General features: G+C 47.1%; 1 protein-coding gene across 6 annotated transcripts in view; it reads right to left on the bottom strand.

Annotated features, from left to right (window-relative positions):
- ets1 (v-ets avian erythroblastosis virus E26 oncogene homolog 1) overlaps window positions 1–26,351 on the bottom strand; it is a 36,075-nt gene extending 9,724 nt beyond the window's left edge. For 2 of the 6 annotated variants that reach the window (XM_056441337.1, XM_056441341.1), the window contains exons 1-3: window positions 26,279–26,351; window positions 24,840–24,956; window positions 20,958–21,105 (exon numbers count right to left, since the gene is read on the bottom strand). In XM_056441337.1, the coding sequence (XP_056297312.1) occupies window positions 20,958–21,105; window positions 24,840–24,908 (217 nt within the window). In that variant the 5' untranslated portion in view covers window positions 24,909–24,956; window positions 26,279–26,351. Of the gene's footprint in view, window positions 1–8,408; window positions 9,170–10,852; window positions 11,135–20,957; window positions 21,106–24,839; window positions 24,968–25,790; window positions 25,806–26,278 lie in introns of those variants that run through there. The other 4 variants (XM_056441339.1, XM_056441340.1, XM_056441342.1 and 1 more) reach the window with 4 other exon arrangements.
- Between the last annotated feature and the right edge of the window lie 219 nt (window positions 26,352–26,570).

Here is a 26,570-nt window from a genome sequence, read left to right as displayed (position 1 = left end):
CGGTCGGTCTCCGCTGCGTGTCGATTAAAAGCAAAAAATAAAATGAACACATCCCAGAAGTCTTTTGCTTTGGAGGCGTGACGAGGAGGGAGAGTTGCGTCACTCCTCTCTCGCCGCGACGCCATTCGTCCAGCCCAGATGTTCTGGCATCTCTCCGCCGGCTGGCGGTTTCTATCCGCCGGCAGCACACTGGGTCGACGTCTCGACCTCGACTGGAATGCGCCGCAGCTGTCCCTCCTTTGCCCGTGCGACCAATGGTCTGTCTGGCTGTTTGTAAAAATTAAGTCTCTCGGTTTTTCTCTCCCCCCCCCCCCCTACTCTATTCTCTCTCTCCATGAAGAAAGAAGCCGGAGACGGAGGACGGGCCGAAAAGCCCCCTTTGCTTGTTCGTGTGTTTCACTCAGGCGTGCGATGATATGTCGCCGTGCGCTACTCTGCCGCTGAGCAAATACAAAGTTGTTTGTTCTCCCCTCTTCTACCCTGTGTTTACGTCCAACTTGAAAGAATACGGCTTTATCTGAGGACGCCAGTTGAACTATTGTCGGGCTAGTGTCAAAATAAAGCAGTTTCCGCAATGTAAATAAGACGTGCGCGAGCCGAGCCGTCCTCGTGTACATGTTGCTGGTGACGGCCGGGTTGCGGGGGCCTCTGCTGAGCTCACGTGGGTTTTTTGTGGTTTTTTAAGTATTCTTGGTAGCGCAAAAATGTAAATGCTGCATACGGCGGCAAGCTGAGCTGGGACCGGGGCTCAGACCGTCTGCCTTTGATGTGAAGGCCGGGGCCAAATGTGGCGGTTTATTTAAGCTGGATCGAGCGGAGTTTGCCTGCACTTTGGAACCGCTCGCGCCCCTCCCCCCCTCCCTCTCCCCCTCTATCTCTCTCTCTCTCCATCCCTTTTATCAACCCAACCCCAGGCTCCAGCCTGTGCAGGCCACACAGACTTGAACCCACTTTAGCACTAAATCCTCCATCAAAAGACACTCAACACCATCGTGCACGAGGGCTCCCATTAGGCACTCTGAGGAGAGAAATAAGGGAACCGTGATTCTGGAGCAAATTAAAATGTAACCTGAAATTTGTGCGTTTTCTTTTGTTCATAAATTGGAATGACTCGTTTCTCCAATTCAAAATGGGATTTCTGTTTCATGTCTCGCAGCAATGCCAAGCAAAACACACGTCTTTTGATTTTGTTCTCAGGCTGTTGGTGACTGCAGACGTTTCTTTACAACACGCATAAAACAAAAAATGTTTTCTTTATGCATACGTGCGTTGCCTCGTTTGTATTCTCGTGAATCGAAATCCTAAAAAAAAAACATGACGCCGAGGAGGACGCGGCGGGGCCGAAAAGGAAGAGTGAAGAGTGCAGCGAGAGTAGAGCAGCCTCGGCGGTGAGTGATCCGCGTGAACGTTCTCTGCGGCGGGGCTAATGCACAGCGCGCGTCCATTAGCGAGAGAGGCGGGCGCGGATCTCGGCGATCTCGAGTAAATGATGAAGTCCTGATAGGATTTCAATGCCTGCGAGTCCCATTAGATACAGAATGGTCAGTACGCTCTGAGAGTTAGAGCATCCACAAGTCATCACTTTCCACATTAGACGGTGCGGCTCTGTCCGCAAAACGAGTTCCATCCACTTAGCTCGAGAAATGTGGGCGTGGGTGTAAATCACGTGCGACGTTATGGCGTTTCACTAACGACGAAACACGAGTTAAAAAAAAAAAAAAAAGAGAGCGCCTGGAGTGAAAAAGTACGGAATGACACCAATTGCTACTAATGATGTAGAGGGAATAATAAGTCCATCTATGATAAGAATGTTTTGATGAAGTGAGACTGATGTTGAGTCTGGATGTACAGTAAAAGGTATTGATTAGCTAATCCCCTTGGCACGATGCGAGTAATGGACGGGCTGTTGAGTGGGACGACCGTATTCTCCCCGAAGAGTTCTCCCTGACAGCCCGGCTCATGTGACCAAGCCGTATACCGGGGTTCTGGTCGGCACCTTTAAGCCGTTAAACTGACACACACACACATGAACCAAATTAGCTTCTAGGGCCGGTGCACCAGTGCGTGCGTGTGAAATTGGGATTTTTTTTTAGCGTTTTGTGGCCGGGGGGCCAAAAGTCTCCGGCGCCGGGATCAGACGAGGCTGGGCAGGGGGAAGATCCCGGGTGGGTGAAGGATGACCGAGTACGGGAAGGGAGGTGTGTGGGGAGGAGGAGGAGGAGGGGGATGAGTCACCGGCCTGTAATACGAGCCCATCACAGGACAAGAGAACCGGGGGTGGGCACAGTGGAAGGGGGGAGGGGGGGGGGGAGAGACGGAAAGAATGAATGGGAGGTATCATAATGCTCCCTCTCTCTCTCTCCCCTGCTCGTCCCCGGAGTGACATCACAGTGGGATCGGTGCCATCTCCCAGCCTCTGGCGGAGACTCGGTTCATTCATAAAGCCCGGACTGCTGCCTCCGCTCAGAGTGATGCAATGACACAAGCGGAGCAGGCAACCAGACCCAACAAATGGGGGACAATATGCTTCCTATCGTGCCATCGAGCTATAAATAGACCTACAGAGTTCATCCAATGGCCGGTAGTGTTTTGATGGGAGGAAGAGAGAATAAATAAAAAATGAGGATGACATCTAAAAAGGCTGTTCAAGGCCGGGCTTTTTGAGAAGTGAGACAGGTTTAGGGGTCAAATCATTTAATTGATATCAGTTTCAAAGCCTGTGGTGAGTCATGTCTCCCTCTTTTAAGGCCTTCTGGAGCCGAAAGAACGGGGGGGGGGGCTTATTTATCAGCGGGAGAGTCCATTTCCGTTGGCTAAGTTGCCACTTCCTGTGGAAGTGAGGCGAGTTGTGGGTTCAGGTGAGGGCCATACCCTTCCTGAATTACATGCAAACAGGTAGGCAGGGAAAAGAAAAAAGGTCTTGGCTGGTCGCCAAGGGCTTATAATCGCCTCTTTAAAAAGGCGGACCAGTCTATCCACAGCAGACCAGTGGAGGCAGCGGTATCTGAGAGGGCCTTTGATGGAGAGCCGTATCTGGACCCCTGGTCTGAGAACGCGGGGTCATAAACCCAGGCCGACATGAAGGGGGCCCATTCAGTGCAACGGGGTGATAAAGTCGCGGCTGAGGGCCGCAGTGGAACGAGAGGAGGGGGCGGCTGTCTGGCTTTGAGAGGGCCGCTTGTTCGGGCCAGCCGCTCCGCCGTTTAGATTTCCATCTCAATGGCAATGAGCAGAAGTATATGTAATGGCCGGGCTTAAACCGAAGTGAAGAATCTGTAACAGTTTAGCTCCACACCTTCCTTTTTATTATTAGTTGTTTTCATCCTGTCTAACTATCATGTCATTCCAGATCCTGCTTCCCATCTCGTCAGTCCAACTCCCTTCACCTGCCTCTGATCACTCCCTCGTTAGTCCCTCATTACCGTCACCTGGTCTTCATGCCCATCTCACCTGTTGCCCATTCCCTCGTTAGTCCCTGTCTACTTAGGTTCCCTCACTTGTCCTCGGCCAGATTGTCTTGTGTTTTCGTGCCAAGTTCTCCAGTGTTATTAGTGTATATTCCTGACCTGCCTGCCCTGACCTCTGATTCTCTGCCCGGCCCCTCCCCTTTTTGGACTTGTTTGCTTCTTGGACTGATCTCCCGGTTTTGACCCAGCCTGTTTTCAACCAAAGACAGTCATCTTTGTTACTCCTGTCTGAGTCGTGCCTTTGGGGTCCACTCTAATAGCACCGTGACAGAATCCAGACCAGAAAAACCTAGAAGATATCCTCGGCACTAAACGCGGACCGCCCCGCCGTCGCAGACGACGGTGCCGAAACACTTGTTTTATTCTCGGGCCTCCACCACCGGCTTCTGGCCGCCCCCCTTGAAGGGCACGCCTGCGGCGGCGTGCGGCAGCTGGACGGGACGAGGCGGCTACTGCTGTCATCCGTCTTTGGCCGTGAAACTAGAGTTGTCCGGGATCATCACCACCACCACCACAGACATATCGTCTACCGAAGCAGACGATAAGTGAGACTAATACCCCGTAGCTGCCTGGCCGTCTTTCTTTATCCCACTCCGTCCATCTCTGAAATCGTATTAGCCCATGATGTGAAAGTGCATTAACTCTACGGTTTCTGCCAAAGTCTCAGCGCCTGCTATGACATTACTTCGGAGTTTGAAATGAAACGCGTCATGAGCAACAGACACTGAACTTACTTTTGCTAAAAGCTTGATGGAACTTCACCCCCCCCCCCCCCCCCCAGAATAACGAAGGGAACCGAGACGCAGAGACTTGGCTCCATTTTTGCTCCGTGATCTTAAACCGTGTGAAAAGGCCTGTTTTCTCTCTCTATTTCGATTATGTGATGCATCAAGTATTAAAAAAGGTTGAGCAACGGTCATGCACGTCCCACATCAGATTGCACGCCCTCGAAGTTCTCTATTAATTTAAAAAAAGGCAGACTAATACATTTTTTGGGGGAGGGGGGGGGTGACAGCTAAAACCCAGCTTGCACTAAAGTCGTACGCACACAGCAGAGATCTGAAAGATCTCGCGCAACGTTCTAGTTTTCAACGGCATCCATCGATGTTAAGTGTTCGTTCTGAAAACACGACTGATGTATCCGTCAGCATTACGCCTCGGGGTGAGGGAGGGGAACTGGAGAGTGCAGGTGGCGCTAGCCGAGCTCCACCCCGGCTCGCGTCTCCGTCCCCGTTGTAAACGGAGAGCGGGTTGCTCTGGAGGAACTTGTTTATCCGTTGAACCAAACACACGACGCGTCTGACAAACAGTTTACTCTCCGTGTTGCATTTTGGGTTTTTTTATTTCCACGAAACACGGTGCTTTTTCTTGTCCGACTGGTACATTCCACAATGGAAGTGTGTATCATGTGGTCCAGGCGTACCACCACACACTCACTCAGACAGCCACACACACACACACACATTGATGGAACTGTTTGCCACTCCACCAATCTTTCTGTGCCACACGTATACATGTAACTCTTGTAGTGGCTGGCTCTAATTATACATATAAGAGCCCGTTGCTTGTTTGAAGGCAAGCTATGGGCGACAGATGGATACTTGATAAATAAATTCCCCCCAGACCGCAGTGTTTTCATGTTGCGTGCCTCACATTCCACCTCTGTTTTACAATCACTAATGTGCTTCTCACAGCCTTCTTGTTTTCCTGTAATGCGACCGAAAATGGCTTGTGGTCTCGGTGGCAAAACGGTTTCAGCTCAGGATGAAGAATTATATATTTCTATTTCAAGCTCAGTGTTGACGCCATGGTTATTAGGAAAACATGAAACATCTGGCCACACCTCTTTTTCCTTTATCTTATTTAAGATATGGTTATTTTTTGCACGATACCTTTTGGCTTACTTGCCTGCTTAAAAAGATGTGAAACCACAGCGCGATAACTGGAAAGTTACACGTCATGTGTTTGGCAATAAGAGATGGAAGTGATTTCCAAAACATGTTTAACTCACAATCAACTTGCTTTCTCCATCTTCCTCTCTTTGTTTCTATTTCAGACACACACACACACACAGACCGTGACTCATTCCATCAAAGAATGACTGGACTTCAGGGGATATCGTGCGGCCTCGTTTCCGCAATGTGACTGGTCATGATGAAAGCGGTGACCGTATCTTGTGAAATTCCTGCGCGGTGACTCAAAATTGGTCACGGTTACCCTGTAACTACGCATCAAACACAACGCCCGTTTTCAGGCAGCAAACGATCCGGATCCTCTCCCGCGAGCAGCCAGAAGATCATCGCGACGGCATCTCCGAAGCCGAATATTGCCAAAAGTCGAGTTCTCGTTCAGCCTTCGGGAACTCATTTCCATATTTAAAAACATGCAGATACTAGAGACGTCAGTCTGGGCAGGCAATGGAATCCAGCTGCTTTTACTCTCTCGGCGAAACTCCAGAGGCGGTCCAATGTGAGGCACATGTGTTCTGGCAGCCGCGGCAGTGGGGACTCTCGGTGGAAGTTTTTATTCTTTCTTTTTCCGACTGCCTCTGGAGTCGAGGCTCATCGCGAGCACCGCAGAGTCTCACCTACGCCCGTCCTCATCTCGATAGAAGTCTGACGCTGTGGGGCTGACACACCAAAAAAAATGCAAGCCTGTGGCTGTGCCCCCCGTTTTTCAGTCACCTGATTACAAAAGCAGCGCGCTGACTCCAAAAACAGGTGGCGAGCAGCGGACGCAGACTAAACAAAGAGAGAACGGAGGGGGAAAGGAAATATCCGCAACGTACGCCAGACTAAATGAGCGACACGGCCTTGTTGAGGAGAGCCGCGAGCATCCGCTGTGAGGCGAAGCCCGCCGCCTGCCAGGACCCCCGGACTGACTCCCAAAGCAGCCGCGCTTCTAAACCGGCCCAGTTTCCACGGCTCCTCAAACGTGGAACCGTGAAACCTAAATAAGAGGAGGTAAAGAGTTGTAAAACACTGCTGACGATGTTGCGGTACGTGGGAGGTCACGGAGCCATTTTGGGGCGGCATCATCGGGCCAGTTAGTCCTCAGTCAACAGTCGGGCGTCTGGTGCCGTGACTCGGGGACTACACAAGCGGGGACAAAAGTTGACTCCACAGGATCTCACTGCACACCACATCAAGGTGGCGTGCGAGAAACCCATGTGGCCGACAGAAAAGGCACGGGGAGAAAAGGGAAAGGCGGGGGAGGAACACTTGACGAGGAATTGTACGAGTGGGCGGGTGAAAGATTGAAAAAGAATCGTCGAAAAGAAAGCTTATTAATGCGTTATTGCACCAGCCAAGGAACATATTCCCCTTTTTTTGTTTTGCTTGTCTGCTTCTCGTGGGAAAGGGAGTAAAATTAAAAGCTGTCGAAGACCGAGAGGGCAACTCGAGTCATTTTTGATTCTCTACATATTTATTTTTTTGCATAACAAAGACTATTTGCTAACCATCATATCAGCCACACCTTGGAAGGCCTCTCTTTCTCCCTCCCTCAAACACCCCACCCCCTCTCTCTCTCACACACCATATGCTTACTATTTGGCAGACGGCTGTATCTGGCGCGAACACGCCTTGCTTTATGACTCAGCTTTATAAGCAAAGATTAAGGCGTGTAGTCACCGGGGGAGGCGTCGAGATAGGACCGGCGCGTCACGACGCTTGTATGTTTACGTGGGCAACGCAGCAGATGACGGGGGGGGGGGGGGGGGCGAACGAAGGAGCGACGAACAAACGCCGACCGAATGGATGGGAAATGGAAACGCTTTGGAATCGCCGAGCGAGGCGGGAAAGAATGACTGACCCGGAATCCACTGTTGGAACGCAAACAAAGCCACTTCATGTGCGTTCGCCCCAGTCTGTTGACACGTCTGACCGACACAGGGAGGGTCCATTGAGGAAAGAGCTGGTATCGGCTGCCCTCGAGGCGCCGAGTCACCGGCCAATGACACGCGAGCGGCGGCTGACCTGTCGAGTTCTGGCCGGGGCGAACAGTATCGTCCTCAGTCTGCCGATACGGCGCCGCACGTCAGACAGAAAGCGGCTTTTTGGTTTGCGTCGATTCGGCCCCCCGGTTCACCGACGGGGCCGACGGCGTCGAGAGAAACCCGGATCGCCCAGACGCTGTTTGCACAGCTGCCAGGCGGCCACGCACCCTCACACACACATTGGCATATATTACAGCGTGCTGCTGGAGGAGTGCTGACACAAACGCACCGAAGCAAGAAAAACAACCTGGCGCTTATGTAACCCCCCCACTCTGTTCTGACACAGGCTACCACCCCCCCCCCCCTCCCCCTCTCTGAGAGTCATTCGTGTGGCATGGCCTGTACGTGCTTGTGTGTGTGTGTGTGATGGAGATGCCGTATAAGGGCTCTCAGAAGAAGCATCAGGCACGCCAGTTATTACACACAGGGGTGTTTTGATCCGATAAAAAAACCAGTGAGCCTCCCACTCCCTCTCTGCCACCCAGCAGGGCATATGCTCACACACATTCCTGCCGGCCGCTGAACCCCGACCTGCAGAGGAAGAGAGGAGGAGCGACTCACTCGAATCGAAAGCGGACGACTCCTTGTAGTGTAAATGATTGACGACTCTCGCACGTTACATCTGTACTCAGATAACCTGAGAACAATGGGCTTCATTGAACCTTCTCGAAACCCACTTTTCGGAATACTCTTGCATTCGGCAATCTCTAAATGGGATGCGTGTTTTGTAGGCGTGTCCCCGTGCGATAGGAAATGTGTGGAACATCGAGAGAACAATAAAGTAAATATCGTGGGATATTTTAGCTACGTGTGATATTGAAATGGTTTTAGACGTAATGCGTGATCAATTACCACGCCGAGAGATTCAGTCGCATACACTCTTTTTTTTCCGTGATTTTTTTTTTCTGCCATTCACTAAATATCGTAATCTTTAAAATACAAACCTCTTTAGACTGCCGCCTCCCGCTCACACACGGCCCCGTACGCTCCATGAGAACGTCACAACACGCGAGCACTTGCTCTTTCATGTCCGTCGTTTCACAATCCAACACCTTCCTGGTGAAGCTCCCCCGCTATCGTTAAAACAAAGTTTTGTTATGGCTACGTGACGCTTTCAATAATAAGCTGGGTTACGTGGAAGCAAATGTGCCGAGTCAGGAATTGACCGCTGTGACTGAAGAGAGGAATAAAAGGCCCGGGTTGGAACTTTAGATGCCGTGTTTGGGTGCACCTCTGACCCCTGGCACAGTGTGAGCGCTTTAAAAAAGGAATTACCTCCACTGGGGGGGAGAGAGAGAGAGAGCGGACACTGGTTGCACTTCCATCGGCAAAGGAAAACAAACGGTCCAGTCAGGTGGGGATGAAGACGTACATACAGTACGTGGCTGCAAGTGTTCAGAGAAACAACAAAAAACAGAAAGAGACGGCATCCATCGTTCCCACAATGCCGTTTTGCTCTGCCGTGTCCGTCGGGACAGCTGCTGCTCTCACAAATCCCCGCAAATCAACAAATGCATTCCGGCTTTGTACGGAGACCTTATCTATTTTCCGCACGTTTTTCAAAGCAGAGGGCCCGTCGTGGTCCTCTGCGTGCCTGCAACACTGAACATGACTCTTGTGTCTCATTGGGATCAGGAGCAGCCTTGGACGTGTGCGGGGCACTTATCTACCGGCATGCTATTAGCAATAAGTGAACAGAACAAAGCGTGTGTGCGTGTGTGTGTGTGTGTGTGTGTGTGTGTGTGTGTGTGTGTGTGTGTGTGTGTGTGTGTGTGTGTGTGTGTGTGTGTGTGTGTGTGTGTGTGTGTGTGTGTGTGTGTGTGTGTGTGTGTGAGACAGGAGTGATTTTGCAAGATCGTCGCGCTACGCTTTGGCAACTTAACTGTAGCCGTCAGCACTTTTTTTTTTAATACGCGAGCGTGTGAGGTGTGCATGTGCGGGATCTACGCTCTGCAGGTATGCGCGGCGAGGGCAGTTAAAGCGGCGAGTCGCAGCCCCCTCAGTGGGTCAACACGAGCAATTAGTATCAAATGTCCACGGCGCATCGGATGCTGCTCGACCCGCTCCGCTGAGAGGCTCGACGCCACCCGAGCTGCACATGCACGGGGGATTTGTTAATGTCAAAAGCTGCTGGATGCAAGTCGTCCAAACGTGCCGCCATGTGTAACATCACTCTGGGCAAAAAAGAGAGAGAGAAGTGAAACCACACGATGGTTTGAATCCAAACCCCGCTCATTTGCCCCGGACTACCCCAGCAGCAGGCCAAGTCCTCCGGGCAGCGGGGTCAAGCCTCAGCACTGCAGATTCATCACCTCAGCCTGCCTCTCCTTCCCTCTGGAAAGTCAGTTTCAACCACCGCAGAGGAGGGGGAGGTGGAGGAGGAGAAGGGAGGGAGGGGGAGGTGGAGGAGGAGGAGGAGGAGGAGACAGCAGGGGTTGGTTGGGAGGGCAGTGATTAGGCACTACGGCCTTTCTCCCATGCCGGCTGGGCAGAATGCCCTGGCTCTCCAAGATATGCACCGAATGTAGGGTCAGAAGATGGGCATTTAGATGGTGGGGGGGAGAGAGAGAGAGAGAGAGAGAGAGAGAGAGAGAGAGAGAGAGAGAGAGAGAGAGAGAGAGAGAGAGAGAGAGAGAGAGAGAGAGAGAGAGAGAGGCAGGCAGAAACAGTGAAATCGAGGCAGGGAGAAAGAGAGTACGAGAAAACTGCAAAGCATGTATCTGTAGTCAAATTAAGCAACAAACGTCATGAACACAATGTGACAGAACTTCAAGGAAACGTGAAAAAAAAGAAAAATCTGAAAAAAGTAGTTTGTTAACATGCAAGTGTGTCTGAAAGTGTCATCCACATGAAAGGATATTACAACATATATATGTAAACATGGTAATTGTGTGTGAATGAAATGCTTTGGTTATTATGTGGTGTGACCAATTGACTTTGCCTAAACATGACATCATACTCTTGTGACACAAGCTTAACAATAGTACTGTACTAGCCCTTATTTCCCATTGCACATGTCGTATCAGTAATTATAATAAGGGTACGCCAGTCAAGACACTGATTCAATAAACATGAGAAACACACACACGCACGCGCGAGCACACACACACACACACAGGCTGAGGATGATATGGCATGACTGTATAGCCTCCGGCGTGATTGCATTTTCTCTCAAGTGTTGCGTGTTGTCCAATATTGAGCAATCGTCCTCAACGCTGAATCGCGTTCGGGACATCGTGTCCCTCTCGGCTCCCGTAATTGCCGAGAAACTATCGCTGTCAGCGTGAGCGCGAGCCGGCGCCGTTACAAGTAAAAACCTCCGGGAGTAACGCGAGTCTCGGAGTAACTGTCAAGCGCTCACAGAAGAGTTGCAGTCGAGCCTACTCACCGTCCATCTTTTCAGCCTTTATGATGGTTAACGTCGGTTTCATTTCGACAGCTGCCGTCATGACCATCCGATCGGTTTGCTTTGATGACGCCGCGTCCCTCTTCTCTTGTATTCTAACAGCTCACCCCCCACCCTACCCCCCCACCCCCCACCCCCCCCAAAAAAAGCCAAACCCCACAATATGAGGGCAAGTCTTCTCTTCCTTCGGCGCCGCCGGTCAAATCTACTGGCGGCTTGTTTCTTCTAATTTCTCCCTCTGAAAGACGGTTCAGTTTCTTTTACTTCTAACTTGTCTTTTCTTCTCTCTCCGGTACATGTACACACTCCCTCTTTTCCTCGTTCTTTCTCACTCACTCGCTCACTTCTTCCTCTCTATCTCTGGCTGTGGGCGTTGCATAGCGGAGAGCAGGAGTGCGACGGCAGCTGAAGGGGGCGGTGTTTGGGGCTGACTTTGCCAGTTGATTCACAATTCAATTACACTACCACCCCGCCCACCCCCGCACCACCCCTTGCGCGCGAGCACATACACGCAAACGAGCACACGCCGAGGCGCGCGAGCGCACTCCCACCTCCCCCGCCTCTCAGTGAGAAGCAACTTGTAACCAAGACCCCTTCACGTCCTCAGACGCAGTCAGGAGTGTCCATGTTCCCGCAAATTGTTCGCGTTTGACGGGGACGAGAAACACCCGGGGAGAGAAGGAGCTGTGGTACTGCTGTAACACGTTCCTTCCCAAACATCTCCACCATACCTAATTTTATGAAGAAGAAGAAACACAGTTTTTTTAAACATGTAATAAGATAACTAGCGCCATGTAGGTCCCTGAACAAATTGTAATCAAACGTTATAAGCGTATTATGTAGGAGACACAAAACAGCATATTACCATTTTGGAAACTCTTAGGCAGGGTATTGCGATACATGGGTATGAACGAGAGCAAAGGTTTTTTTTGGTATGGTTTAAGAGCTTAAAATAGCTTTGAACGGTTTAGCTGTAGCCTAGTTTATGTGTGGAGAACCGCCAACTAAAAGGGCAGTCTGGCCTGTCTGTCCTATATTCTGCAGGTCCAGGCTTCCTCATAACTTGTAACTCACCCTCATAAACACCTCAGAGTATTTCCTGTTCACCTTGTACTGATCAATACAAAGACAACCATGTCTTTTTCTGTTCTTTTACCCATCTTTGTTAGGCATTTGTAACGCCGGAGGATACGTATTTGCAAATAGGTGCAATATCATGTTATTCATAGATATTCTTGAATTGAAATGAAGTGTGTGATAGCACGTTTATGGTTAGGCGCGAAAATCAAAATCAATCAAACTGTCTCTTGTCACCGATACCATCGTTAAAAATGAACTTTAAACAGGGCAAAATGTCTCATACTCATTTGGTATTGCCTGTTTCATACGTCGAGCTTTCTTATATACAGTAATCGGGAACAATGGCCATGCCTTACTGGAAATAGAATCAGAAATTGGTTCTGCCACTGGGAAAAAAATAACATATCCAAGAGAGAGAGATTGAGATTTTTAGCCACAGCAAGGCTTCACTGATTGAACCATTGCTATTCAGGAACAGCTCCCATGGTAACAACACATCGTTATAACGGACTATAATAGTAATTTGCGCAGGAAATATAGTGCAGTCTTTTGTTCATTGATGAAACAATCTAAATGGGTTTCTCTGAGGCACCAGCCCTCTTTTTCCATAGATGCAAATCTTGTTTAGTAAGTCACATGACACAAACTATGATGCACATCAATATGATACTTCTGCGCGTATACTGTACGGGCATATGCATGGAGGCCGGGGATATTGATCACGCATGGATTTTTCAACCGGTGGTACTTCACCGGCTCCATTAGCAGCCCCGGATCAGGTTTCATTGGCCTGATAGGAGCCTCGTCTGGGAAGAGTGCTGGTGGGTTCTGTGGTGAGAGGATCTGCCTCACCGGGGGCAAAGACGAGGGGGTGATGGAGGAGAAGAATGGAAGGGGCGGGGAAACGGTACCTCTCACTTCATCTCGGTCAGCCAGTCACTCTCTCTGACTGGACCTCTTTGTTTTCTGTTAATGAACTCCCTCATATTTGTTCTGAAAAGGACAGCCCTGGTCCTTTTGTGCCTAAGGGCCGCCATTAGGGGTTTAATGGTGTTGCCGACTAATATCGGGGCTGTCGTCACCACAGCCCACTTCAGTTTGGGTCTTCCCTTCTTTGCATCCATATTTTATTAGGAATATGTATTTTTTAAATCAAAGACACTTCATTCATTTCAGAGTGCAGAGTAAAACTGATAAGATAAAAAACAACTATTGGGGTGGAATTGTAGTCGTAAGCGGGCAATTTGCCGGCCACGCATTGTTTCTTTGAATTCCCGTTTCCAGAAATCATGTGAAGATATATTCCATCCGTGCGTCTCAGAACACAGTGTTACTGATCTGGCACTCAGAGCAATGACCATTTCCCTGGCCCGAAGATAGCCTGGTGTCCAATGACCTTGAAGGCAAACACATTTTCACAAACAGGACACTGACACGAGGGAAATGATTTCCATAAAAAAAAAAATCTGAACAATTCAACATTCAGCTTATCTCCACGGGGATCTCGCTGTCAAACTGCAGGAACAGCTTGAGTCAAAGTTTTCCACGATACCAACTTAAAATATATATATATATTATTGAAACAAACTGCCTAGTTTCCTATTTAAATAAAGGGATTGTTAATTGTCTCACACTCATGAAACAATCCGCCAGTGTGTGTGCTCGTGCTCTCGAGGACATATCAAACAACTTTTGGTTCCAGTGTCTCTCTTTCCTCACCTGGCACATGCTGTTGCCATGGTTTTGACAGTTACTCACTTTGTGTTGCAGCCCTCGATAAAGCAGCTTTCTCTCCCCTAGCTTCTCTCTCTCTCTCTCTCTCTTTCTGTCTGAGTGCGTCGCCGGCACATCTGTGTTGTCTGCCGGTCTCGATGTGGCCGTTGCACCTGCTACTTTTCACAGAGTTAACCGAAAGGTTATTAGATTGAGAGCAATCAATACAGCTGTCAAGTGATATTTGTCTTTGGTGTCGGTGCCCTCGCCGGCAAGTCACGATAGCATTTTGATTTCAGCGCTATGCTTTTGTTCTCATTCGTAAACATGGAGTCTTAGCTGCGACGAAGTGTAAAAAACGCCGCAGACAACGGGAATGGCCTGACAGGTTGGGTACGCTGCGTGGATAGCCATGCATTTAGCGTGTGGTCATTCTCATTTACAGACACCCAAGCACACACTCATGGGTGATGGACACACACATACACACACAGAAAGAGACGGTAAACAGTCAAACAGTGGGGTCCTTGTGGTCTATGTCTCGTAGCTCAGTCTCAGCTCTATCTGTGGCGGATGCTGTCTGAAGTTGCCACAGGCTGAATGCACTCCTGCTGAGATCAGAGGGTTAGCTGGGACAGGAATGGTGTGTGTGTGCGCCTGTTTTACCAGTATTGTGGGGACATACATCAGATGATACAGTCACATTGTGGGGACTTTTTTTGGTGGACAAACTATGAACAATAGCACGTCCCATGTAAATCATCCCATTTTAGAATGAAGACTATTAGGTTCAGGTGCAAGTTAGTAAGTTAACAGCTAGGGTTAAGATTAAGCTGGTTGGAGTAATGGTAAATCTAAAATAAATAAATGTAAGTGTATGTTATGCCTCCAAAAGTCATAAAAAACACATCTCTGCAGGTGTGTGTGTTTCTGTGTGTGCGTCTCCGCGCTTGATTAAATGGTGTGCATGCAAAGTCGCAGGGCCTCCCGAACAAAGGCTCAGCTCTTTTCTGAACAATTAGCTTCGGTAAAAAGGACATCTCTTCCTCCATTAGCGGCACCACGCGCCCCCCCCCATCACTCCATTGTGCAGATAATTCAATTATCCCCACCCCCTGCGAGTCTCTGTGCCTCCCAGACCTCCCTCTTCTTGTCTTGCCCTCCCTCCTCCTCTCTGTTCCCACCACGCTCTCCGATAAAGCTCCATTGGTCCCCGTAGCTGAAGGGAAAGTACATCAGTCTGAGACTTTAATTTATTTCTCATTGAGTAAATGAAGGTTGTACACTACAAAATACACAATAGCATCACTCAACCGAGCTGTACACTCTGAAACGATAATGATCCGGCCGTGGTGATGGAGCCGCTGCTTGTTGTCTGCTGTTAATTGTCGAACGTTCTTTATATTGAGGGATAATAGGGGAGGGTTGACCTTCAGCTCCTACGGGATTCAACAATAAACGCGCATTACGAGAAACGGTAAGAGGTGTTCACTCTTTCCATTACCGGCGTACACTCATTGTAGTTAACGTTGTGTGGATTTAGCTAAGCTCACAATATAAACATTAAAACAATGGGAGGTCTCTCGAAGGGTTCATTAAAGCGCCCCCTTTCCTGATGAGCTGGCATCTGTTGCACCATCAGCCGTCGGTGATTGTACGCGTTTTTCAGAACTGCATGTTCTCCAACTGAAGTGGTTTGTAATGAGTCAACGCGCTATCAGGAGGAACTTACCACACTAATGCTAGCATTGCGTTGCACTTGTACACACCACAAATAGTACAGCCAACGGCCAATGGGCACGTACAATCGGTCTCTGTGTTTGTCATTAAAAAAAGGCAGAATGTAACACCTTAAAATGTGCGTATGCATTGTGTTGTTTTGATACAAACATGAAGCAAAGCGGCGTTTGTCTCATATTTTGAAACGGCTTTCGTTCAATTGGCCGAAGAGCCACAAAACGAATGCGATAACCCTCCAATGAACGACTCATCAAATGAACAATTTGATTCACCAGAAATTCTCCTGGTTATTATTTTTTTATAGCTCAAGAAAACAGTCCTGTGAGTCATGGGGTCGAAAATTCCAGAGTGTTTTTTACTATAATTGTCGATGCACAATGCCACCGCTTCTCAGAAGCCGATTGTGGAAACCCCAAATGGTTGCGAGAATTGCTAAAAATACTTCAACATCTACAAATGTGCAGTGTGGTCATAACCGATTACCTTTTTCCTCTCTTTATTGACTAACACCTCTTTCCTCAGAACTGTCATCACAATATACAGTCCAGACCCAGGGCCACGGCAGCCCCATTCCTCCACAGTTGTCTGCTGGGTTTCCCCCCCCCCCCCTTGTTTCCACTCTTGTTTTGTTTTATTGTCTGAGGGGGAAGTGTGCGCCGGCCTGATTAGCATCACTGTTTCCTCCTTTCCCATAACCCCCCAGACCCCCGCGGCCTGCCTGTTTACTTTTTGAAATAAAAAATGGGCCTGCGCCCGTGAGGACGTGCCCCTCGTCAGAGACGAAGCCCCCCCCTCCCCCCTGTCTCCCTCCCCTCAAGGCTCTCCACGTCCCAGATCCTCCTCCCCTCCTCGCCTCCTCTCCTCCCCGCCAACCCCAGTCTCGGTCCTGTGACTTATCCCTCTCTGTATCTGTCTTCTCTCCTGAAACTGTATTCCGCCCACTCTCTTTTCGCTTCCCACCCAGTTCCCCTCCTCTTCCAACTGTCCAGCTGTCAAATCACATCAAATAAAACACAGGCCAATGGTCCCTGAGAGCCAGATCACAGCTGTGTCTGTGTGCACTAAATGGGAGGGCATGTTTAAATGTACAGGGAACTCATGAGTGCCTGGGAGTGTGTGTGTTTGTGTGTGTGTGTGTGTAGGGGCCTGCTTTACTGAATGGAGGATGCTGTAATACAATACACACCAGAGTGCAGGGTGTGAATTTAATGAATGAATATGTGGAGTGTGCATCACTGCAGGATGTTGGTGGAGCGTGTATCCATGTGAGTGATATCCGTGGCTGGGTTTCATTGAGATAGTACGCAGAAATACACACTCGCTCTGTTCCCACACACACACACACACAAAGAGATAGTAGTGATTTCCACAATGGGAGTTTACAACAGGCCCTGTGGTTTGAGTTGTTGGATAGTGAAGAGTGGAGCTGGGTTAGTGTAAACATCGCCGTGGCATGGCTGTTGTCAGGAAGCAGTGTGTGTGACATCGGGCGCTGGGCCAAGCATGCGATGCTCCTTTCACATCCAACATCCCCGCCTAACATCTGCTCTGTGCTATTTCTTTCTCACACTAGTAAATTTGATTTTAACAACACCCAATCCATTCTCCAAGGAGTGACTCCAGTTGTAAAAAATCAAATAGCTTCCCCACTTTAGAAGTTAAACAGAGTATATCAACGCCGATTTCCCAGACAGGGCATCAAATGTGTGAGGAAGTGAGGAATGTTGTCAACGTAGTACTCCTGTGTATCTTGATGACCTCGGAACTAATGCGCCGGTAGAGTGTTTTGATTTAGCTTCAGTCTGGTATCAGAAAGTGGCTATAATCAATATTTTTCACGACAAAACTACACTACCGTTCAAAAGTTTTGGGTCACTTAGAAATGTCTTTATTTTTCAAAGAAAAGCACTGTTTTTTCAATAAAGATAAGATTAATCAAAAATACACACTATACATTGTTAATGAGGTAAATGACTATTCTAGGTGGAAATGTCTGGTTTCTAATGAAATATCTCCAGAGGTGTATAGAGGCCCATTTCCATCAACTATCACTCCAGTGTTCTAATGGTACATTGTGTTTGCTAATCGCCTTAGAAGACTAATGTCTGATTAGAAAACCCTTATGCAATTATGCTAGCACAGCTGAAAACAGTTATGCTGGTGATATAAGTTATCCAACTGGCCTTCCTTTGAGCTTGGAGTTTGAAGAACAAAATTAATACTTCAAATATTAATCATTATTTCTAACCTTGTCAATGTCTTGACTATATTTTCTATTAAATTTTCAATTAATTTGATTAATAAAAGTGAGTTTTCATGGAAGACACGAAATTGTCTGGATGACCCCAAACTTTTGAACGGTAGTGTACATCAAATAAAAAAGTGTTGCAATGTGAAAGGGGTTCGCTCGTACCGATGAACCTGCAGAGAATTATCACCGGAATCTGCAGCCCCCCCCCCTTAGGTTTTTCAGAAGCTCTACAGTGACGTTCAGCTCATTGTTCAAGCTTCATCTTCGGCTGCAGCAGGCAGCTGTTGTCAACCCCGAAAAAGCTGTAGAAAACCCATTGTGCACCACCTGTTCAGCATCAAACGGCAGACATAAATAGTTTGCAACTAGCTGGTGAACACAGCGGAGAATTTAGCAGTCAGAAGAGTCTGATATTTCCCTCAGGAGTGGGTAGAGGCCAGCAAACAGAGCTCAAAGAGAATGAATACTGGACCAGGTGGCCAGAAACACGACTCCACGTGAATGGATGATGAATGATAACTGCTCGATGTGCAAATAAGTATCTGTTTGCGAACAAGTTAGCAGTTTCGAGTGGTGAAAGGTGATGTGAGTTTGTATTTACAACATTTGTTTTCATGCCAATGACAGTTTTATTTTCACGTATCTTAATAAATACATAAACCTGGTGTAACCCGACGTGAAGTCATTATATAATGGTATTCCGGCAAATCCTCACTGACTGATATCTGCCCTAATTGTTACATGAAACACTTTTCAGTGAACAAATAATCATAATAATTAAACTAGCACAACCTCGGTGTTTAGAAAATGAATGCTACGCACATAGTACCTCAAAGTACAAATCTCCCAGTTGGCAAATCATTTTCACGGCAGGGGGAAGCTGAAATAGTTTGTGCCCCCATCTCTCTAATTATGAACCAAATGAATGGGTGTTCTGAAATTGCAAGTTCAAAATAATCAAGGGGAAGCCATGTTTTCAGTTTGATAGAAATGAGTCAAAGCAACGGCTGCAGGGTTGGAGACTGTGTCAGAGGTTATTTGGCTGCCTTTAAGATTAGCGCAGACGGCATATGAACCTAGCTCTATATGATATTACATTACATATCATTTTGCTGATGCTTTTATCCAAAGCAAATTACAATAAGTGCATCCAACCATGAGTACAAACCCCACCAATGAGAGCTAAATGACTCCAACAACATATCCAGGTGGCTATATATATATATATATATATATCTTTATTCCAGACTCATGGGTCCATAAAACAACAAACACAAATACAACAACAATATATAAAATACAATACGAGGACACCGGTCCAGCCATTGCAGCCAAAAAAAATCACTCTGGATTAAAAAACATACAAACATGTGTTCCATTGCTTCCAGAAACAAGACGAATACCTGGTATCACTCAGTGCTGGGTCAGCCAAGGCTTTTATAACTACATTCTCTGAGACATTTAGTCGACATTTAAATATATACATAAAATTCCTCAAAACAGCATGAAAAGTGGGAACATTCCAGCTCACAAACATCTGACTTGCACTTGTCCATCTCGGAAGCTTGAGCAGGATTCTGAAGGCATCATTGAAAGCCACCTGCATCTTTTTCATTTTCCCTTTACTATAACTGCACCACAGGTGGGCTGTATACAGAGGGGTACAGTAGGCTCAAAACAGAGCAGTTTTAACGTCTTCTGTACACATGTGACATTTACGTGCCAGCATGTTGGCTTGTGCATACAGTTTGCAACACTGCCTCTGCACATCGTCATCATCACTGAGGTCGTTCCTGATGATGTGACCCAAATACCTGTATTTCTGAACCACATTTAGCTCCTGGTCTCCCAAAAAGAATGAAGGAAAATGTAGCTTCTGATCCTCCCTGGTTTTTGCAATCATGATAACACTCTTTTTGGAGTTGAACTCGATATCATAGTGCACCCCATACCTTGAGCACACTCTGAGCAATTGCTGTAAGCCAGCACTATAGGGTGACAGGACCACCAAGTCGTCAGCGTAGATGAGATGATTAATGAGACTTTCTCCCACCATACATCCTGTCTTACACTTTTTTAACTCCTTAGAGAGGTCATCCATATAGAGATTAAACAGTGCAGGGGACAGTATTCCACCTTGTCGGACACCATTTGTCACTAGGAAGGGTGCAGATACACTCTTACCCCATCTAACTCGCATGGTTTGACGTGCATACCAAAAGTGCAAAATCCTAATCAAATATGGTGGCACCCCTCGCTCTTGTATAGAAGGCTCTTGGACCTTAGTCTGCATCGCCTAGGATTTAGGAGGGAGATGAGAAGAAAGAGGAGAAAATAAAGGTCAACGTTCGGTCATTTTTTTTCCACTCCGCAATGTTTATGTCAACGGTTTAGCGCTGGGAGAAATGAAGAGAGGGCTCCAAAGGAGTGTGTCTCTGGCAACAAACATCAGCAAATCCCATCAAATCCTGACTCCCTCTCACACACACACACATGTGTACACTCAGGCCCCCTTCCACCTCTCTAGAGACCAAACCAGAAGCTTGGGAAAAAGATGGCCGCCCTTTAGACCCCTGCCTTGCCCCCTGCATCCAGCTCAGGGAGGTGACAGAAGAAAGCTTGTGCCCCCGCGACCCCCCCCCCCCCCCTATCACCCCTACCCTACTCCCGTGGCGTGTGTCCCAGTCCGCCAGCATCAATCACTATTTGAGGACCGAGAGGAGTCAAACACAGGCAGGGAAATGCACTGGAAGGAATGTTCCAGTTTAAAATAAAACTCATCTGAAAAAAGAAGAGAGAGAGGAAAAAAAGAGAAAAAGAGGATTGGAAGCATAAAAAATGCACAGCATTTGGTCGTTTTCAGCACACACAAAAAGGAGAGAGACGGAGAGAAAAAGAGAGAGAGGAGCGCTATCTGGTAAAGGCATTGCCCTCCGGGTCAGCATCACCAACTTCCCTCCATGCAGACGCCAAGCGGAGACCCTGTGTGTGCGTTCTAAAACAACTCAATGAGGAAGTTTAGGAGTGTGTGTCAGCATCGCAGATATGAACGCTTGAGCGTGAATAATTGCCCGCATTCCAGTTAAAACTAAGTCTTCTGTTTGCTTTGAGCTGTTTACTCACAATGAACTAGTGACTATTATCTTATTATATATTCACGCATGTACAGTACGAATACAAAATAGGGTATAAACGGTTCTTTTATTGCTGCAGAGCAACACTTCTAAGGATGAATAAATACAGGATACTTGTAAGTATTAACTACGACGTAATGCAAGCGTCGCCTCGTAGCGCCCGTCTTACCTGTAGGGCACAGGTCGTGTCCGTTGGGCACCTCCTGGAGGGGTATGTCCTGGAAGTAAAGGGGCTGTGATGGGTAGTACTGCTGCTGGGGGTGAACCACACCTGGGAGGAGGGTCGGAGGTCCCAATGCCACGCCTCCACCGTGCCTCTGGAGAGAAACATCGCACAGGACGGTTCAGCCTCAGTGAACAATAGAATACTGTATATTTATGTATGTATGTATATATATATATATATTACTGAACAGTTGATTTACTTCTGTACGCTTTGGTTTTATCTGCTTCAACGTGCAAAGCTGATCAAACTTTGGCGTCTGCCCACAGCGTGACCTTGGATTTTGATGACAATTTTGCTTTATGGTTTTTTTTCCCGCGCAGATAACCACCGCGGGCTAAATTTGACTCATTGGGTTTATCTTTTACGGCGTGTTGATTTATCCCCGTTATCGCAAAAAAAAAAAGTGTTTTGCGTAAGAGGTCGCGGCGAAAGGGAAGTCTAAAGTCAGCACTTGACGGGACAGAAATGAAGCTCTTTGTGGATATAAGAGATAGTAGGGAGGGAGATAGCCACTTGGGCCATTTTTAGCGTATCAAAAAGCTTCATTTGACAACAAACAAGAAACTCAATAGATATTGGTCATGTGAACAGGCCATTGCCATTTTTCTCACAAGTGTATCTGGAGATAAATTGTGCCCCTTTTAACTTTCCATGTTAAATACGGGTTTGAAAAGTTTTTTTTTTAAGATACAATTTTGAGTAATGACAAAAAGTCTTTATGATGCATTCTCCACACTTGTTGCTCTAACTTTCACAAAAGTTTTAAAGACGTACGACTTGATCTTTTCATATTTGTAGCCTGCAAAAAGACCCGAAAAATCAATGACTGTCATATGCTGCATGTCATATTTGTAGCTGACGGAGTGACTGCCGATATGATAAGCAGCTCCTGTTTAAGCACCGCAGCATGTCTCAGTAGCCGGCCGGCTTTATGGATGGCAAACAAGACCAGAGCATCGGGGGGGGTAGTTTACGAGGTTCGATAGTGGTCTGCGTGGGACGCTGCCTTCTCCTATCGGTCCAGTCAGCAAAAAAGGGGGAGGGGGTTGATAGGGATGGAGGAAGCCACATGGATGATTTATGGATTAGACAGACAGACTGACTTTGATAAGAGTGGAGATAACATCGACAGCAGGGATGGATAATGACAACTTGGTACGCCTTTTACATTTGAATTTGGAAATAGTATAAATACTCCACATTACACATGTTCTGCATTTGTGCGCGCATCTCCAGTCCACACATTATAGATATTTGAGTCATATTGACTTAATTCAACTTTCATCTGCCACATCTTGATTAAAATATTTATATGTTGTGATGTCATGAGAGGAAGTGTCATCAATGGGAGATATATCCCCTCCCAGTTGTTGCAGCAGAGACTACAACCCATCATGGCAGCTGGGTAAAAAACTCCAATCCCCATAGTCAGCAGGGCAGGCGGAGCCAAGGCTGCTGCCCAGCTGAAAGAGATCAGCTGATTACCCGAGGAGAGCCGGCATGGGGAAGAACAAAGAAGAGGAGCAGAGGCGATGAAGGAGAAGAATACCTATGTTTGTTTTGTGTCGGCTATTCTGCCGGAGTTATCTTTTTTAAAGGCAGAATTTTGAGTTGGAAACCACTGCTTGTCATCTTGATTCGTGTACCCACGTCTCACAATCAAATCCCTATCTCTCAAGACATCACAAAATATATATATATATATATATAGTTTTTTATATATATATATATATTGTTTTTTATTATATATATTTATATATATTTGTATATATATACATATATATTGTTTTTTATTATTATTATTATATACATATATGTATATATATATGTGTATACATCTATATGTGTATCCATATATATTTGTATACATATATATATATATATATATGTATACATATATATATACATACATACATATATATATATTATTTTTTTATAGAGATTTCTTTTTATTTATATATATATTTATATATGGAGATTTTATTTTAAAATTATTATTCTGAGCTGTGACTCCATATTCTCGTGCATTGCCACATGATCATTCAGGTACTTGTACATATTCATTCATCCATTCAATGTCACGTGAGTTTAGTGTATCTGCCCCCTAACATTGAGAAGGAGCTGCAATGTCTAAAAAGTAGCAGACCGGTGTAATCAACAACGATGCAGTTCCGGGGCTCTCATTTATTCTTCGGATATTTATGGAACTGAGTTGTCATATTTTCTTATTAGTGACACACACAGACACGCTTCTTTTTGCAGTGACATATTTAAACACCTGCGTCTCAAATCCCTCCCTAATTAACGTGCGGCGCGCTGCATATCCTTTCTGCCATTGCACGGGCGTGTCTCAGTTCTGGCTGACTGCATGCCGTTCCAAACCAAAGCCATACGTCAGGAGCGAGCGCTTGCTTTTGTTACAGATGCTTAAAGTAGCTGGCGGCCTCACACTGTGCCGTATAATTTCTCAACGAACAAAGATCACCTTCGCGGTGAAGTGGCTTCTGGCTTTTTTTTTTTAATTGCTACTTCGGCGGCTTGAATTCGTGGCTTTTCCGCTCTCCGTTCACCGCGTGCGGTCTTTGTGAAGCATATGCGACTCTGTCAATCACTAAACATAGGAAATATAACTGATCAGGGCCCCGCTGCTCTTTGCGGATAATTCATGTAAATTCAAGAGAATAGAGCGAGGTGATCCAGATTCACCTTTTGACCAAGTCTGCCCAGGTATACAGTCGTCTCAATTTCAAAGGCAACCCCCACCACCTGAGCCAATTAGGACGCAGGGAGCTGTATCCTTCTCTGTTTTCTATCAGGCCGGGGCGGGGTTGACATTAGCATATAACCTCAGTCTCTTATCCTAATGTGCCGGCGCTCTGCATACAAATGGAGGCATTTATTTTGCCGCTCCTTGGCCTTCACCCTTCAAGCGCTCATCTGACAGGAATCCCAATGTTCCCGGCTACCGCCGTCTCCGACTCCGTGCTCGGCTCTCTCATTTGGAAAGCGTTTAGGAGCCTGCAAACGGACCGCCGCGAAGAGCGCTGCCGCTGAGAAGAAGCGTTATTCGGTGGGAATGGTCTGACTCCAATTTGACTTGTTAGTGGCGGGGTTGGAGGCCTGCGGGTCTCAATATTTACAATATTCCTTGCTGTGGGGGGGGGAGTGCATCTTGGCGCACGGTGGTTGCGCAACGCAGAGCAGTTCAGAAGGGCGATTTCACAGCAGAAACGTCTCGTCTTGTTCAACAGCTCTGTTTCCTAACTTTATAGACGAAATCTTAGGGAACGGCATGTACAGATGAGGACACTGCTGGTGCAACTCTGGTGGACTAAACTCAACAGGAACAACAACAAAAAGGTTAAGATACACTCTGTCATACTCATTGAATGTGTTATAACTCTGTAATGATTCCTTCTGGACACATGGCATCTATCCATCCTGGAGAGGGGTCCTCCTCTGTTGCTCTCCTGAAGGTTTCTTCTCTTTTTTTTTCCCCCGTGAAAGTGTTTTTTTCTATTTCTTGGGAGTTTGTCCTGATCCGATGTGAGAGGTCAAAAGGTCAGGGATGTCGTATGTATACAGATTGTAAAGCCCACTGAGGCACATTTGTAATTTCTGATAGTGGGCTACATAAAATAAACTGAATTGAATTGAATAGACTGTGTTGCTGAGTTGCTAACACACATATTGCTCATATGCACCCGCGCACATTCCTGCACTACAGCAAACACACACACACACACACAGCTCATTGATGGCCGGCTGTGTGGCAGGTAGCAGAGGCGACCATAACGCGGACGTAATTTACGAGGCAGGTCTTACCATTGCGCCCAGACGGTCACAGGGGTGAAGAGCCGGGTAGGAAGAAACTGGATCCATGTAGTAACTCATCACGGTCGCCGCGGACAGGAGAAGCAGGGCCTGCTGAAGGGATCAACACTGCAAACAGACGAGGGCAGGGTGAAGCGACCTATCTATCACAAGCTGTTTACACTCTGCGTGCAAGTGTGTGTGTGTGTGTGTGTGAGGAGGAGGGAGAGGAACGGGGGTCAAAAAGAGGAAGAACGTGGGAGAGTGAGACATTTGAGATGAGTTTCAATAATCTGCAACGTCAGCGTTTAGAACTGTGGTTTGGGTAAAACATGCCATCTCATCTTTATCTGATTTAGGTTATAAGGCTCACAGGCGTGCTGATGTGTTTCTTTTCAAATCAAACTCTGCCGATTTTCGATGTGGGGAGAAATGGATTCCAGCCGCAGCAAAGCCGTCCGCCCAGAGGTTCGTCAACCGAACATTTCCATCTCGTCTCTCTTGAACGTATCACTCCCTTCTCCCGGTGCTAAAAAACTGCCTCTTCCTCCTCCTCTTCTCGTCTTGCCTCACCTCTTCCTCTTCATTCTCCTCCTCTTCTCCTTCCTCTCCTTCCTCCCCTCCTACTCGCTTTGCTTATCACTCGACGTGGTTCACTCGAAGCAGCATCAACAAAAGAGGACTGGGAACGGAGCTGCAGGATTGCACGAGAGGAGGAATGGTGTGTATGTGGGCAGTGGCAGGTCCCATCCTCCTCACATTCATATGTTAAGCAATTTGGCAACGCTAGTTTGTGGCAGCTGCTGACAGACTGAGGGAAGATGAGCCACTGCTCAATGCATGCAGATGTTCATCGGCTCCAAAAAGATTCAGACGCTCTTGTTCCGGAATAGGAAAAGAAAGTACCCATACACGACGTGAATAATGTGCAAATCAGTTATGTCATTCAAATGCATGCACTACCTTAGGCTTAGATGTCAATGAAATCAATGGAAAATAAAAGAGTTAAGCATTCACATAAGCCCAGTTATTGTTGTTGGTATATAAATAGACACTTATACATTGTATATTTTTTGGAGTGATCTTTTTTGAGAGCAGTTTGTAACCCAAAGTTAATTTTAACAACAACAAAAAGAGATAAATGCATGCAACTTTACTCTGCTGCAAGGTACAGCAAAAAATAAGCAGAGATGTATTTATTTTTTAACTGCGCATCCCAATAAATTGTAAAAAAAGAAGAAAAAAAGAAGGAAAAAAAGAAGGTAAGAAGTGTTACATGCTTTCTGAGGATTCCTAACGGGAGAGACAGAAACTTTAAAGGCAACGCTCCCCCCCCCCCCCCCCCCAACCCTTGCATTATGAAAAAGAGAGCGACGCGCGCCGATGATATTACGCATCGCGTATTAAGAGTTCATTTGGGGGGGGGGGGGGAATCAAAACTTTGCACTTACCGACTGCGGCGTGAAGAGTTTCCTGTGAGCTGTGCGCGTGTGACAGCTGAGCGGTGGACTGCAGAGAGATGCTGGATACCTGCTCGCAGCCAGTCCCGCGGAGGAAGGATTCATACGCGCACTTCTAGAGCCCCTCCCTCTCAACCGCACGGTGATCCTCTCCAAAATCCTGTCCTCCTCACGTGCGCGTGCGTGGTTCGCACGCAGGTGTGTGTGTGTGTGTGTGTGGACACGGAAGAGCACTGAGCTGATCAATAATGTCTTTTAAGTGTGACTAAAGTGTTTATAATAT

Source organism: Pseudoliparis swirei, chromosome 20 (genome assembly GCF_029220125.1).
Source record: "Pseudoliparis swirei isolate HS2019 ecotype Mariana Trench chromosome 20, NWPU_hadal_v1, whole genome shotgun sequence".
In the NCBI taxonomy this organism is placed as follows: domain Eukaryota; kingdom Metazoa; phylum Chordata; class Actinopteri; order Perciformes; family Liparidae; genus Pseudoliparis; species Pseudoliparis swirei.
Note: the sequence above shows the minus strand (reverse complement) of the source record. Positions and strands in the feature narration are given on the sequence as shown.